Source organism: Nansenia antarctica (assembly GCF_963989245.1).
Source record: "Nansenia antarctica genome assembly, chromosome: 9".
Lineage (NCBI taxonomy): Eukaryota > Metazoa > Chordata > Actinopteri > Argentiniformes > Microstomatidae > Nansenia > Nansenia antarctica.
Genome location: NC_137679.1, coordinates 33,824,831 through 33,842,080, shown reverse-complemented (window position 1 = coordinate 33,842,080; position 17,250 = coordinate 33,824,831). Strand labels below are relative to the sequence as shown.

The 17,250-nt window shown below is 46.5% G+C and overlaps 1 protein-coding gene across 1 annotated transcript in view; it reads left to right on the top strand.

Moving 5' to 3' along the window:
• Positions 1–469: 469 nt before the first annotated feature.
• The window catches only part of chsy1 (chondroitin sulfate synthase 1), a gene marked incomplete at its 3' end in the record, with an annotated part of 49,652 nt that continues 32,871 nt past the window's right edge, over positions 470–17,250 (top strand). Inside the window, exons 1-2 of the mRNA XM_080539405.1 lie at positions 470–792; positions 3,548–4,043. Coding sequence (XP_080395531.1) covers positions 476–792; positions 3,548–4,043 — 813 coding nt within the window. The 5' untranslated portion in view covers positions 470–475. The remainder of the gene's footprint in view (positions 793–3,547; positions 4,044–17,250) is intronic.

Below are 17,250 nucleotides of genomic sequence, written 5' to 3'. Positions count from 1 at the left end.
CTCCGCAGGGTCAAACTAAATCACACAGTAAAGCCGCTTCGCTACAGTAACAAGCGTTTTCGAACATTCTCTCACAATGGCGAGGTAGCGGAAAGAACGGGGACGCGTCTCGGGGGCGAAGAAAGAAACCATAAATTGTGTTGAAGGATCGCCTTTTTTTTTTCTTCCATTGATCGATAGCGTCGGAATGCTTTCATGATCAGAGGGGGGTCACACGAAGAGGAGTGTTCAGGTGGTGGCTTTATGGTAGATACTGCTGTGCTGCTACGTAGGCAGCAGACACTAGTACAGCCTGTATCGGGACCAACAGCGGGCAAGAGAAAGAGGCTTTCCTACCATGAGAGAGAGTGAGCCCGGTGTTCTGGAGGAGGGACACTTAACCATTTAACCGATCTATCCAGAGACGCTGTGTTGTAAGGCTACAGCGAGAGAATAAGCGGCGAATCCAGGAGTTGGGGGTCCCAAGTTTTGGGGAATGGCAGGTCGAAGCCGGAGAGCATGGTTTAGTGTTCTGTTGGGACTGGTGGTCGGGTTCACGCTGGCTTCCAGACTCATCCTGCCCAAGGCGACGGAGTTGAAGAAAGGGGGTCAGAAGCGCAAGGCGAACCCCGCGGGGTGCGGCGGGCTGAACGCGGGTCTCAGGCAGGGGTACGGAGGGGGGTTATTATGGCCTCCGCAGGATAACGGACTCTCGGCCACCGACCAGCCCATCCAGAGGTCCAGTCGCTTCCTCTTCGTGGGCGTCATGACCGCCCAGAAGTACCTGACCAGCCGCGCTGTGGCGGCACATAGGTATGTGTGTGTGGGGACTTGGAATACTAAAGCAATAAATGTTGCTTTAAGTTTTCCCTTTAACCCTCCGGTTGTGTTCATGTTTACCCCCCCATCCTTGGTGTTCCCGGTCTAATTAGACCGGTCTGATTGACTGCTTCATATCTCCAAAACTACATGGTCAGATTTGCTAAATGTTGGTACCTGGTGAAAGCTGAGACCTGTGAGATGGTAAAACAAGAGAAGCCACCAGTCCTATAGTCCTATAGCTACCAATTTTCTGTCTGTGGGTTTTGTATGTACACGTCAGTTCTCTTCGTTCTCTCCTCCCGTTCTAAAAATTGTCAACCGAACCAAAGTTGTTGAAAGTTGTTGAAACATTGTTGCTTGTTTTCGAACACATTTACTTACACATGTTGCAAAACATGCAACAGTGTATTCAGTATCAATGGGGCCGATTGGATCAGTAACAGCATCACCCTTAGTGGAAACATTGTATGTGTGCCAGTGGCATCTTCTGTTTTTTGTTTTTGGATCAGAACCCTCAACAATCCCATGCTGCTGTCAAGACGAAACATTGCAGGGTGGACGTTAGCGAGCCTACAGTCGATGTTCAATGTGACAGTGTTAGTGCCTAGAATTGTACACGTTTAGTCTATCAACAATCGCACCTGAATGTACACTACAAAATCTACACAGAAATGATACTGTCCACAATGTGGAAATCATGATCTGTCCATGGTTTTGCCAATCTACACTCACTGAACGTTTTATTAGGAACACCTGTACACCTTCTCATTCATTCAGGTGGTGTAATAAATGGAGTGACTTATGTAGCGCCTTATTCCAACGCGCTTTACAACGTCCTCTTATTCACCCATTCACACACACATTCACACACCAATGGCGGAAAGCTACCATGCAAGGCGCCGGCCCGCGCATTGGGAGCAATTTGGGGTTCAGTGTCTTGCCCAAGGACCCCTCGACATATGGCCCGCCGACCGTACGATCATTAGACGCCGGCTCTACCTCCTGCGCCACAGCCGCCCCATGTAATGGTTTGGGGAATGTTTTCTTGGCACACTTTGGGCCTGTTCAATCATTGCTTGAATGCCACAGCCTATTTGAGTATTGTTGCTGACCATGTGTATCCCTTCATGGCATCAATGTACCCATCTAATGGCTACTTCCAGCATGATAATGCACCACGTCACAAAGCGAAAGTAATCTCAAACTGGTTTCATGAACATGACAATGAGTTCAGTGTTCTTCAGTGGTCTTCTCTACACCTTTGGGATGTGGTAGAACGGGACATTCACAGCTTGAAAAAATCCACAGGAATTGTGTGATGCAATCATGTCCTCATGGACCAGAATCTCAAAAGAATGTTACCAACAACATCTTGTGGAATCAATGCCACAAAGAATTGATGCTGTTTTGAGGTCAAAGGGAGGACCTATCCAGTATTAGTATAGTGTTCCTAATAAAGTGTTCGGTGTTGGTTCTTGGGCGGCAGCATTAGGACATCATGTGGTGATGAATTGTCTCTCAGATGGGTATTGGTAGTTTCCTACAACTGATGGCTCTGTTTTCTCCTTGTTTGACATTCCTGTCAGAATTTGTTAATACATCAGTCGTCATTCTATTAAGATGGCCCTAAATGAAGATGTTTGGTGAGTCCAAATGTTAATGACATTAGTTTAAAATTCCTTTAATCTAGGCCAGACCATGGAAATGCTGTGAATGCGAGGCTGAGGGTTTGATGAAATTAGGGACAGGGAAGAAAGCGTGCAAAGCAAACAGTACTTTCTGTTCACTTGCAGTCACGGGGAAGATTCAATCTATGTTTTTGGGGGGAATTCCGCTTGCACATCTGCAGAGACATACAAGGATATTGTAGTTAATGGAATGAATTACCATATTAGATTTGATTCAGTCTCCTCTTATGGTCTCTACATGGGCAGATGTGAAGACCTGGAACATTTGAAGATATTTCGTACGCACAAGTTTACATCCACCCTCATATTTATCCACATCCACACTCAATTTATTTTTGGTGCAAATAAAATCGCATTTAGGTTATTTTCAGGACAGCTCTGTGGGAAAGAGCCTTGTTTTCATGACCAAATCCTCTTAGAAAGCAAAGTTGTTTTTCTCAATGAAACACTGTTGGTGCTGCTGGATTTTGTAGCTTATAATATGGGGAATGTGTGTTCGTGAGAGTGTGGGAGTGTAGCACTCTGCTTAACTGCAAAAAAAAAAGGATGTCATTGAATCATTCATCAATAATCCATAGCCCCTTCAAAGATCTGCTCAGGTTCAATTGACTACAAGTCAAGTATTCACCCACAATGTTGCTGTGTGTGTACGCATGTGTGTACGTACGTGCATATGTGTGTGTGTGTGTGTGTGTGTGTACGTGTGTGTCTGATCTCAAGCTCCGGACCTGGGGTGATAGGGCCTTTTCAGCCGCAGCCCCGTGCCTCTGGAACGCCCTCCCCAACCACATCAGACAGGCCAACACCCTCCCAATATTTAAACAGGCCCTCAAAATCCACCTCTTCAAGCTCGCCATCACCAGTTAACCCTCTCCCCCTCCCCTTCCCATGTGTCCCCAGCACTACCTTAATTAGGCCCCTATACTTTCTTCTATTTACCTTTTTTGTTTCTTTTTATTATTACTACTCGATCTTTTCAGTTTGTAAAGTGTCTTTGAGTGTCTAGAAAAGTCTAATGTATTATTATTATTATTATCTCTTTGTGTGTCTCTGTCTAGGACGTGGGCCCAGACCGTCCCAGGGCGCGTGGAGTTCTTCTCCAGCGAAGGCTCCGACACCTCCGTCCCCGTGCCCGTGGTGGCCCTGCGGAACGTGGACGACTCCTACCCTCCCCAGAAGAAGTCCTTCATGATGCTCAAGTACATGCATGACCACTACCTGGACAAGTACGAGTGGTTCATGCGGGCCGACGACGACGTCTACATCAAGACGGAGAGGCTGGAGAGCTTCCTGCGCGGCCTCAACAGCAGCGAGGCCATCTTCCTGGGCCAGACGGGGATGGGGGCCAGGGACGAGCTGGGGAAGCTGGCCCTGGAGCCCGGGGAGAACTTCTGTATGGGGGGGCCGGGGGTGATCATGAGCAGAGAGGTCCTGAGGAGGATGGTCCCTCACATACGCCAGTGCCTGCAGGAGATGTACACTACCCACGAGGACGTGGAGGTGGGCCGCTGCGTGAGGAGGTTCGCCGGGGTGCAGTGTGTCTGGTCCTACGAGGTAAGATCTCAGGGCGTGTTTGAAGAGCACTACATCTGTCCCCCCCCCCCCCCCCCCCTTCAGAAAGGTAGACCTCGGGGGCGTGTCCCAATAGTCTACGGTGGCCCCCTCTCCTTATCCCTGCTCAATCATTACTTGTCTGAAAACAAAGGCTTGAAAGCAGTTTGGAGGATGCCTAATAGTTTTTTTTTAGTTCAGATGGAGGAAAGGAGATAAGGATTGAAAGCCTCTTAATGACTTCATGACTCTATAACTTCTCCTTTATACTCCTGCGTGCCTTTGCTCTTTATGTGCAGTCCTGGGATGATTCGGCAACCTCAAATGTGATGTTGCTGCGATATTCTCTCATACGTAGATGCTCCCTCTCTGACCATAGATAGATCTCAGCATTGGGCAAGAGTGTTCTCCCCTAAGCTGCAATTAAAATTCCTTGTTTCAGTTTTTGCTTTCTAAGTTGCATTGTTCTAAAATCAACCCCTTTAACAATGTTTTTGGAGCCATAATTTTGGCTCTTTCAAATTATAGGTTGCAGCTTGGCAAAAGGTGTCTGTTTTTAACTGGAATAGACTCTTTGTCTATTGCGTTCCTCACAGAATAGTACTGGAGCTTTTGTGCTGTCCTCACGTGCATTAGACAGAGATTAGAGAGAGGGAGGGCCTGACTCAATTCTTAATTCAGCTGTCCATCAATTAATGTATTTATTTATTTATTTATTTATTGTGTGTGTGTGTCTCTCTGTCTTTGTCTCTCTGTCTCTCTGTCTCTGTCTCTCTGTCTTTCTGTCTGTCTGTCTGTCTGTCTGACTCTCTGTCAACAAGTTATTTTGCCTGACCACTGAACCCCCTGTTTTCCAGACACAGACAGGAGCTTCTATTAAGACGTGTACGTTTGTTCTCTTGACAGCCTGCCAGTACAGTTGGTGTGTGTACTTGATAGGTTTGTTTACTACTTGTCAGCGGTTCACATCATAAAAAAATGTAATCGGTTTGCGGGGGATGGAATTGTCGTTGTTGAGACATGCAGCTGGGCACATTTTTGGGATTCAAATACATTTACATATAATATCAGTCGTGTGTGCAAATGAGCAAAATGAGAATCTGTTCTCTTCAAAGCTGGCAATGAATCTGTCCTGACAGGTAGAATTAGTCACTGGCATCTCTTTTCCCTCATATACTTTTCAGTAACCTTTGACAGACGCCTCAGGCCACTTTTAACCACCCATTTGACTGTATGTGACTTTTAATTACAGCTTATCTGTATCTAGTAACCTACCATTAATGTCAGTGAGTATGGCTGGCTCTCTCTTGTTCAAACATTCAAGTCACGTCGTAACAACCTTCTCTCTGACCATCCGTGTATCGGGTTGCTATTGCTAAAAATCCAGATGCAATGAATGATGCGCCGATGTATCATTAGGAAAATGAATTGCAGGGTATTTGTTATTGTAAGGCTAAATGGTATTGAGTGGAGAACGAAGTATGAGCCTTAAACATTCATGAATCTCCTCGACTAGTCCCTGCTGTGAGAGCAAATATTAACACTCACACACACACCCACCACATGACTTCTCTTTTTAGTGCTCGTAATAAAAACAAATGCCACCACTTTTGCCATCAGCGATCAATCGCGTCATGTTCGTGTTTGGTTGACTTCCTTCCAGACTGTTCCATAGATATGTGAGTCATGGCTGATGTCAGTATGAGTATAGACTCAAAGCCTGCTGCTTAGAAGTGATGTGATGAGAGGAGATTGCATAAACGATGAAGGGGTGACATGAGAGGACGGCATTGACCTCTGTGGGTGATGAAAGGCTTCCTTATCCTCTGTTTGACCTGTATCTGTACTCGCTCACTAAGTGGAACAAGGTTTTGGGGATTTGTGCGTATTAATGCTGCGTTCGTGACGTGTCGGTACTGTAGGACTTGGAATGTATCAGAATCAACCGATAGGAAGCTCTACGCTGAGTTGTCATGAACGCAGCATAACCCCACATAGACTTCATACCTTCCCTTCTGTAATGGATAGAGAAAAGGCTGGTGGAGGTAGAAATCAGAGGACAGGCCTGTTGTAATGCATGGAATGGAATGAGGAATTTTATGAAACGTGTATTTGATACTATTCCTCATTCCATTCCATGCGTTACAACAGGCCTGTCCTCTGATTTCTATCTCCACCAGCCTCCCTTGACATACACGCACCAGATCAGAGTATCTAGTCTATTCTCTAATAAGAAAAACGATGGCTTAGTGAATTTGTCCGTGGTTGGCTGAGGGGTTGGTTGCTATGGTAGCTTTGTATCCACGTGTCTGTCCACAATGACAGAGTGTTGTTGAGAGCCATTATCCAAATAGCTTTTTTGAGGATGCTCTCCAGTACTTCAAAAAGAGCAGCAGAACAGCCAACACTGAGCGCGGCGTCTCCATTGTGATCAGTGAGCACCTTCGTAACAGCCGATGATTATGATAGAGGCTTTGAGTGATGTGTTGACGAACAGATTTCTATCTCGCCATTTAAGTCAGACAACTACTTATTGTTGATGTCAGATGTTTTTTTTCTGGTGGGTAGTGAGTAATAGTTGGCTGGCAACACCATCTGTCACAAAGTGGCATGGGGCTGCCAATGGCCCCTGGACGAATTTTAAAATGTTCTTATGATGACTAGATGATTCACTTACTTTAGACAAAATGTGCGTGTTGTAAGTCGCTTTGGATGAAAGCGTCTGCTAAATGTCAAAAATGTCAAATATAAATGGTGGATCTGAGTGGAAATTCCCCTTGGTGTCAGTTGGTCACTATCCAGACTGATCTGATGACCCCGTCACCTTATCACTGGCCTTATAGAGTCACAGCTATCAGTATTTCCCCCCAGAGTATTTTGAGACTGTGAACAAAGGCGGCAGTTGAGTCATGTCTATAGATGCTCCGATCAGGGTTTTTGGTGCCGATCACCGATCACCGATCACTGGAATCAGTGATCTGCCGATCCGATATCACCGATCACCGATCACAGCGTCGAAAATGGCAATTGAAGCATTCTATTTATTGTGTAGCATTATTTATGTTTTAAATTATTCTTAACACCATTGACATTGTATATTAAGTATTTAAATGAAATTAGGAGATGAGAAAGTATCATGAATTGACGACCATCTGTTTTATTGAATTCACAACCACCTGTAGCTTACTTCAGGAAAATCAAATAAAATGTGAAAATAAAAATCATAATAAATAAAATGTACACTGTCACATCAAATGTGCAACATTCCACTCGAATGAGAGGAACTAGGGGCTCTTAGAGAACTTGGAGCTTATACTGTAACTGTAGCTTTCCTGAGGAACAATAAACATACCCAAACTAAACTGCAACATAAACAGGCTATAGCCAAATATAAAATACTGTTTCAAGTCAGTCAGTTTCAAGTCATATTTAGGAGGAGATAAGACAGCAAGTCAGCAATAATCAATAAAACAAAAAAACAAAACATTGCACCTAAGGAGATTTCAGACTCAAACCTTACTTCTGATTAAGCAGCATCACTGGCAGATTAGCCTTGAGAAATACAAGCATCTCAGCGTTTTTGGCACTCAGCCTGTTCCTCTTATCATCTAAAATATGTCCTGCTGCTGAAAAGTCGCTCGCTATCTACACTTGTGCAAGGTGCACAGAGGAAGACCTAAAACTCACGCGCTAATAGTTGTTGTTGCTATGGGCCAAGTGACTTCCTGCTCGCGGGGTCACATGACGTCGGTGAACACTACCTACACTACGCTCGTGAAGTCGCGCTGGAACTCTGACCAGCACTCGTGGAACGCCTCTCGTCCAATCAAAGCACTCGGTCCCTTTATGACGTCGAGCCCAGTGTGCGCTTCGGCGCTCTCTGAGCGAATCGACGAACGCAGCAAATGCCGTATGATATTCGTGGTATTGAAAGACCTTGCGTGCGTTCCTCCCCGAGGTATTTCTTTTGAGCAGACATTACAAACGGCATATTTGTTGTCTCTTTCCGACACTGTGTAATATTTCCAGACTGGCGACGCCATTTTGTAAACTGATCGGTCATGTTTGATCGGCCGTTTTGAGAACTCCGATCAAAACCGATCAAGGCCATATCGGCCGATACCGATCGGCGCCGATCAGATCGGAGCATCACTAGTCATGTCATTATCGTCTTTGATCCGAAAGAATCAACTCTGTGTTTAATAAACACTGTTTATATCGTCCAGGCGCTGATCAAACCTTATAGTTCTGTGTTGTGCAATCTTGCAAGCTCCAATCAGGAGAGAGAGAGAGAGAGCTCTTGGATTTCACAATGTGTTTGCCATAGTCACAGGGTAGTCATGGTAAGCGTCAGTCATTTTCTCTGATGCTGATCACAGTGTTTCTAGATAACTAACTAACAGGCTGGGTTTCTTTTCTTTCATTGTCAGACCGATACTCGGAAAGTCTACCGCCTACATCTCTGTTCCACCGTGCAATGTCTCGACATGCTCTCTCTTTAACTCTTGTCTTTCTCCCACCATATCTCTCCTGTTCTCCCTCTTTTGCCCAAGCCTCTTTCTTCTCTTCCTCTTTTTCTCTCACACTATAGATCTGTGGTTGGACTTAGAGAGCTTTAGTTTCTTAAGTTAAGTTGAGTTTTTCACTAGCAGAAACAGACTCCCTCTGTGCTTTAGTAGGCAGGGAAACTCCAGATATAATGATCATAACATAATATCTTGTTTTCCACCCATAACAACATTTTCAGCCATCGGTAGCCTAACTAGATTTCTTATGGAGGGGTTAACATGAGTGGTCCTGACTTCTGGATGACCGGGTCAAAATGTCATGAGAAATTAATACCTCACCCAAAAAGTAGAATGGGTCTTATGATCCAAGCATCTCTATCTGGACACTTCAGTTTGATTTCATTAGGCCAGTTCAGCCAGTTTGTTGACAGGACTCCCTATTCGTGTCCTCTCCTGGCATGCAGTCTATAGAATAGCGTTTTATTAGGTTTGCCTCTCTGGTGTCCATTGGCAGGCCCTTCAGAGCTGCTCTCACAGACCGGGAGAGGGGTTCACCAGAGGTCCTGACTGCTGTAGAACTAGCTGCAGATGGGACTTGTGAGCTGGATTAAGCCCTTGTCTGATCAGTAGCAACAGACAGAGGGTGTTATACTGTTATAGAGGCTGTAGATCCCATCGTAAATGACAAGCTCAATGACTTCCTTGAAATCTTGAATCTCGACTGGAAGAGGGATGGTGTGTCCATCTCTCCCTCTCTCTATCTTGCGCTCCCTCTCTCCCTCTCCCTCTCTCTATCTTTCACTCCCTCTCTCATTTTGTCGTTTCTCAGACGGCAGAGTATGTGGCGAACCTCGTGTATTTTGAGACATCCTGTGGCCGCTGGTGTATGTGTGTGTTATTCTGTGTGTTTTTTTCAGCACTGCCTCGCACCACGCTAAAATTAGACCCCAAACGAGCAAATAAATGTTTACAAGCTCGATTTAAAAATAAACACAAACTGAGGCCAAAGAGATTAATTTTTGCACGATTTTTCAGTATGAAACGCACCCTCTGTGTGTCTGCAGGAGATGTAAATGGTGTGCTTGACAGTAACACTTTTGGGAGAGAAACTGTTAGATACATCTTTGTCTGCTCGTCGTGACCGACTCTCTGAAAAGCTGTACAATCTTATGTTAATCCTTCTGGGTGGGCCTGCCTCTTTGCTGGCTGTCTGCCCGTCTGACTGTCTGTCTGTTTGTGGGTTGCTGAAGGAACTGGGCTGTCGGTCGGTCGGTCTGTCTGTCTGTGGGCTAATGAGTGATCCAGGCTGTCTGTCTGTCTGTCTGTCTGTCTGTCTGTGGGCTGGTGAGTGATCCGGTCTATCTGTCTATCTGTCTATCTGTCGATCTGTCTATCTGTCTATCTGTCTATCGGTCTGTCTGTCGGTCTGTCTGTGGGCTAATGAGTGATCCAGGCTGTCTGTCTGTCCGGCTGTGCCCTCCCCCCCCCCCCACTCCTCCCCAAGAGAGACAAAACAGAGAGAGACAGTTTGGTCCCAGGCAGGCATTTAATCACAGGGAATTACACTGTCGTTTGTTTGGAGATGTGTCCCGGGTGTGTCTTGTTTTACACTCCGTTGTATACATGAGCACTCTCAGCTGTGCCTTTCTACCCCTCTGTTTTCTGACTCAGAGACGACTCTGCTTACGTTAGGCTACGCACGTCTGCACTCTGCTGATGGGAGGAAAACCATCAACCCTCAGATGTCTGTCGGAGCCCTGTGGGCCTGCTTCTGGGTTCCCTCGTTCCCCTCCTCCTCGACGGAGGCTAACGTTAGCGTTATATTACTTATTACTTAGCGTGGATTACTTCCTCTTTCCTCGTCTCAATCTCCCGTCGAAACTGACAATGATGTATGGAGGATCTAAGTTAATGCCCACCCATCTCAAATCAATCACAATTGGACCCTGCGTGTGTAACAGGACAGGCCTGTGTCTAGGTGATTGCCCTCAGCAGATGTGTTGGGTCAGCTGAAGCAGCAGCAGCAGCAGCAGTAGAAACGGCAACATCTCCCTCACGCCACCTAACCCACATGCTAGAACAGAGCTAATGGGAATCACAAGCCACCGGTGCTGCTGCGAAGTATCAACCCACCGCTTAATCCTAATTTCTCCTGAGTGGCTCGCATGTGTGCCAAATCTGAGCCAAGGCCTTCTCACCGTGCCCTGCAGTGTGTGTGTGTTAACCCCGGGAACAAGAGCGCCCTTGTGCTCGAGGCCTTTCTGGCTCTTTCCCTCCGGCCCTGTGCTGTACACCATGCCACTTCTCCCCTACCTACCTCAATTCAATTTGTCGGCATTAATCCGTCTCTTGTTTTTGTGGTCAGGGCCGCCTTTTCCTCTTCCTGCCGGACGTGTTAAGCAGGAGGATTGGAAAGTGAAAGCTAAGAGAGAGACACAGGCTAAACCCAGGCAGACACCTGCACAGTGCACATGCACACATATACATATGTATGCATGCACACGCTCACACATGCACACACACACACACACACGCACACAGACCAAAAAAGTAAACCTAGTCAGTTTGTACCTGGAGTTTAAGCCTCTCTGATTTAAGGAAGGGCTTTTTGGATGACTTTTTGGATGTCGGCTCAAACGACTTCTATTCCTGACATGTGGCTCAGACAGCAGACCGCCTGTCTCACAGAGCAGCCTAGGTAAGAGGATCACAAGACACAACACACGAACACAACTGGTGAGGAGGCGCGCGTAAACCTCCCTGAACCCAAGGCCCTCAGTTCATAAAGGCTGCTACTGCTGCTGGCCTTATCAGACGTAGTTAATTCACACCTCGGGCCCCCGGGTCCTCTGATGTACCGTGCCTCTCTCAGCTGCTGAGCTGGTAACTCTGTTTCCCTGCCATTGCTAGTCCGATTGAAGCTGTGGGGAGTAATACCCAGCTCCTATATTAGCCCAAGCAATGTGTAGACTTTGTCATAGTGACAGCAGCTGGCGAAACCGGGAACAAGTTGCCAACCGACAGACCGTTCTTTTATTCTATTTATTCCACCTAGTTAGTAGTGTAGATTACTCACCGAATCCCTTGCATTGCAATGTTTTGGCTCGACTAGCGAGTGTGTTATTGATTTTGAACAACGATGACATTTGTTTACATTTTTCCAGAATAAAAGTCGCAACATTTTGATTGGTTGGCGACTTGTTCCCGCTTTCACCAGCTGCTGTCACATATCACCAGTCGGGTGGGGCATCCTTCACAAGGCTAATTGCTAGTTGTTGTCTTTTCCCTTTCAAAGTGTTTATTTTTTTTAGCAGACTTCAGAAGATGGCAGGCCAGTAGATTGTTGAGTGATTCCACCACCATGTCTCTCAGTCATGGTCTGTTGCCAGCACCTTCATCACAGTCTTATACACTGATCTCTCTCTCTCTCTCTCTCTCTCTCTCTCTCTCTCTCTCTCTCTCTCTCGCTCTCTCGCTCTCTCGCTCTCTCGCTCTCTCTCTCGCTCTCTCGCTCTCTCTCTCTCTCTTGCTCTCTCGCTCTCTCTCTCTCTCTCTCTCTCTCTCTCTCTCTCTCTCTCTCTCTCTCTCTCTCTCTCTCTCTCTCGCTCTCGCTCTCGCTCTCGCTCTCGCTCTCGCTCTCGCTCTCTCTCTCGCTCTCTCTCTCCCCCTCCCAGTTCAACTGGTTTTATTGGCATGATCAAACAAATGTTTACATTGCCGAAGCACCGCAATCAATCATAAGAAACAGTCAATAACAATCAGAAAGTGAAGGCAAATATTTATAAGCTAATAAAGAAAATAACAAAAAAGAAACAGTTATTGTACAGTTTATGGCCCACTGGCTGTCATGGATGTGGAACGAAGCTACACATTTTGCTGCTGAGATTCCACATTTGGGTATTTCGGGCAGTAAATATGGTAGTTTTTTTTTTTTATTGTTTTGTTATAAATTATTTTATATTTTATTATTTTCTCTTATTTGACGGCCTTTCTCTATGCTCACGTCAGTCTGTACACAGTCAATTGGTGTTCCAAAATGCCTTCTTGCACTCTTATCTAGAGCATGTACTGTACTTGGTATACATTTGCATGCACATTTTTGGCATTTAGTAGACGCCTTTACATTTGACTAAGTAAGTGAATCATCTATCCAAGTCATAGCAAGAAAAAGTAATCTATGCTTGGGCCAGGGGCTATTGGCAGTCATAATGCTAGGAGAAGGAAGAATGAATTATATATATATATATATTTATTTATTTAATATTATTTACAGTACATAAACTGTACAGGGGGGGTAGAGGTCTCAGGAAGGACAGTTATGGTGTCGACTGAAGAGATGGGTCTTCAGTCTACGGCGGAAGATAGGTAGTGACTCTACAGTCCTGACAGAAGATAGGTAGTGACTCTACAGTCCTGACAGAAGATAGGTAGTGACTCTACAGTCCTGACAGAAGATAGGTAGTGACTCTACAGTCCTGACAGCCGTGGGAAGCTCGTTCCACCAGCGGGGTGCCAGGACATCGAAAAGCCGTGACCGGGTAGCGTGACTGCTGCATCCACGCAAAGGTGGCGGTGCCAGTCGGCCAGCAGAGGTGGAAGAGCGGAGTGTGTATACTCTAAGAGTATACTAGAGTATGCAAGAACGCATTTTGTAACACAGCCAGTGACCTTTCTTTCTTAATTTTGGATCTCTCTCTCTCTCTCTCTCTCTGGCAGTTTGGCACGGAGCCTCTCTCAGAGGAAGTTGGTTAGCCTCTCTTGTCACTTCCACCCCCCACCCCCCCCCTCTGATTAAGTGCCTCTGTCACTATTGAGACACTAAAACTGGAATGTCCCCTTCCTGTTTAAAGTTGTTGTTGTTGATATGCCTTTCCTCTCTAGTCAATGATTAGGTGCGTGTGTCATTCTCCCTTACACAGGCCTCTCCTGAATAGTCTACATGCACAGTCACACTGCATGTTTTCTTCAGATAGAAATGATAATCCACAACACGTTTCTACAACGACCCTCCCGGGGCTGAGTGGTACGTGAGGGCCGTGACCCAGCGGAGCCTCTGGGGGTGTGCTGTCAGTCGGCTTACAGTGATGTGGCCCAGTCTGACTGACTAAACGACCTTGACTTCCAGGAGGAATGGGAAGGCTGTCATCGCTGAGTCTCGTCACCTCTCTCTCCTATCTCTCTCTCTCTCTGTCTCTGTCTCTCTCTCTCTCTCTCTCTCTCTCTCTCTCTCTCTCTCTCTCTCTCTCTCTCTCTCTCTCTCTCTCTCTCACTTGCTCTCCCTCCCCCCCTCCTCACTCAGTCTGTGGTTGCTGTCAGCTGGCAGCTAAACCATTGGTAAAGCACTCTCTCTTTCTTTCTCTCTCTCTCTCTCCATCTCCACCCCCCTCCCTCTCTATCTCCCCCCCCCCTCTCTCTCTTCAGATGGCAGGGCTGTAAACCTCCTCAGGGTACCTGTAATGTGAGGAGTGGAGGAGTCAGCACATACCGTGTGTGTATGTGTATATGTGTGTAGGTGTGTATGTGTGTATGTGTGTATGTGTGTATGTGTGTATGTGTGTATATGTGTATATGTGTATATGTGTATATGTGTATATGTGTATATGTGTATATGTGTGTATGTGTGTACCGGTGTGTGTGTGTGTGTGTGTGTGTGTGTGTGTGTGTGTGTGTGTGTGTGTGTGTGTGTGTGTGTGTACGGCCCTGCATCTATCATTGCCCTTGCCACTCCCTGTTCTTGTGTCAGCGCGTTCTGTGCATACCCCAGGATCCCAGCCCACCAATGGGGAGGACTGGGCCTCTGTCTGACAGCTCAGGTGATTGGTCAGAGACCCATGAATGCTGTGTACATTCATCTATGTAATGGTACCGTTTTCCTGAACCTAGATTCAGTCCTAGTCCTAGATGAAAAAGCATTTTCCATTTCCGAAAATAGGCTTAATATAGTCTCTGCTTGGTAAACCACCCCTTTACTGTCCTAACATGCATGTGGAGTTGTTAAACAGGTCTGGTGGTTTAGTTGGTGGTGGATGTGGGCTTAGCTTAGCAGAGCCCCCAGGTCAGGCAGTTTAGTTTAGTTTATTAGTTGATCATTCCGTGGACAGTCCCCATTAATTAACTATGCAGTAAACGGAACAGCTTTAGCCTACATGGCTAATTTCCAGCTGTAGTCCCCGGCCAGTTGTCAATAGTGACCCTAAAATACTAGAATAATTAGTGAAAAGAAAACAAAATTACATCATATTTACAATTACAGCAAGCATAAGAAAAGAAAGAAAAGGTAGAGCTGAAGGAAAGGCAAACCGCAGCAGAGGATTGGATGAAAAGCAGAAGGGCTCAATGATAGTTAATTATCCAATTAAATCATGTTTGAATGTCTGCTACCGTAGGTGAAAGTGGGCTGTGTATTTTTCCCGGTTGCGTTTCACCAGAGCTGGCAGGGATGGTAACAGGGTTCACGTCTCTTCCAAATATATCATGTTTGATTATCTAGAGTATTGATGTTGGCTGAGGTGGAGCTGATCATGGACTGCAGGCATTTCTTACAACCACTGCTCACAGAGGAAAAACCTAGGTGTTGTGTGAATGGTAGTCATAAAGATTGCCACTGTATGAGTAGGCTAGATGGACTCGTACGGTGTACACACACACACAACCCTGTATATGAGTACATGGACACACACACACACACACACACACACACACACACACACACAACCCTGTGAGGATGAGTGATGTCCATAACCGACGTGCATCCATCCATTCATAATGACTGAAGCCCAGGAGGCAGAGACATGGTGTGATGTCTACGTTGTACTGGGAAGGCGGGTGGCGTGAGTCAGCGGGAGGTGGTGGTGATTGGTTGATCTAGTCTGGCCTCTAGCACCAAGGAGGTTATACAGCTGTAGCTCTGACGTCAAGTGGCACATTTCACATACCTACTGCCTGTTTGCGTGTGCGTGCGTGCGAGTGTGTGCGTGCGAGTGTGTGTGTGCACGTGTGTGTGTGTGTGTGTTCGTGTGTGCGTGCCTATGCTGCTATATCCTTTATCTACTGACTCAACATTTGATTAAAAATGAAAACAGCCCCATCCTATCTGTTGGCTCTGATAGACGGCCAGTCAGCCAGTCATCTGTCAGTGGTCCAACAGAACCATAAATCTGTCCCCATGTGAAGGTGACCTGTGCTGTGTGGGACCTCTATTTGTTCTGGTTCTGCTTGAGAAAACAGGCTAATATGCCTACCAGCCACTGTAAATATATATACTCACTGAACACTTTATTAGGAACACTATACTAGTACTGGGTAGGGCCTCCCTTTGCTGTCAAAAGCGCCTCAATTATTCGTGGCATTAATTCCACCAGATGTTCGAAACATTCCTTTGAGGTTCTGGTCCATGAAGCCATGATTGCATCACACAATTCCTGCAGATTTTTCAGGTGCACTTTCAAGCTGTGAATCTCCCCTTCTACCGTATCCCAAAGGTGTTCAATTGAATTCAGATCCGGTGACTGGGAAGGCCACTGAAGAACACTGAATTGTCATGCTCATGAAACCAGTTTGAGACGACCTTTGCTTTGTGACGTGGTACATTACCATGCTGGAAGTAGCCATTAGAAGATGGGTTCATTGTGGCCATGAAGGGATGCACATGTCAGCAACAATACTCAAATAGGCTGTGACATTCAAGCAATGTTTGATTGGTATTAACAGGCCCAAAGTGTGCCAAGAAGGTGTCCAGGTGTTCCTAATAAAGTGTTCGGTGAGTGTATTGTGCTCACATAAACTAAACAAAGCACTGAAAGTCTCTCAAATCAACCAAAAATGTCGAAAATGGATTCGCATTTGAATTGCCACTGGGTGGCTAAGGCTATGCTCCTTTTTCTGTAAGCTCTTCTTCGAGCCTTCTCTCTCTCTCTCTCTCTCAGCCCTCCCACCCTGCAACCCCAACCCCAGGCCCAGCCTCATTTCAACCCAGTACTGTCCTTCCCAACTTGGGTGCAGTGTCCAGCCAATGTGCTCTGTAAAGTGCAGCCCCAGCCCCAGCCCCAGTCCTTGTCCAACCACAGCCAGAGCCTTCTTCCTCCGCAGCGGCGCACCACACCGTACTGCAGACCCCTCCAGCCTACTGCCAACTCATTCGTCTCGGTTTCCTTTCTTTTCTATTATTTTTTTTACATTGGCTTTTTTGCCCTCTTTAATTGTCTCCTCTCCTCCCTCGCCCGTTCTGCCAGGAAATCGTTTACCAGACAGCAGCAGCTCCAGAGAGAGCCAGGAGGATCCCCTCCCTTCTCCTTCCCTCTCCTCTCTCCTTCCCTCGTTACGTGCCTCGCTCTGCCCAGTCTCCCTTTCTTCTCTCCTCTCCTCCATCTGTCTGGTCAGCGTTGGCTGGCACACCATGCAGTTCTTCGTCTCTCAACCTCCCTCCCTCCCTCCCTCCCTCCTTCCCTGGCTCTGCCCAGTTTCAGCCCCTCCCCCCTTCTCCATCCGTCTGTCTGCCTGGCTAGTGTTGGCATGCGTTGGCACTCCTCTGTGCCACCGTAGCGCTCCTAATGCTCCTGGCATCTGTACCCCTATACTTTTTTCCGTCTCTCTTCTGGGTTCATTGGGTTTCTTTGTCTCTCTCAGAACAGTTGGCTTTAGGACCATGTAGACTGGCTACTGTTACTGTTTGCGACTGCTTGATGTCCGGTTTCATTGGTGCG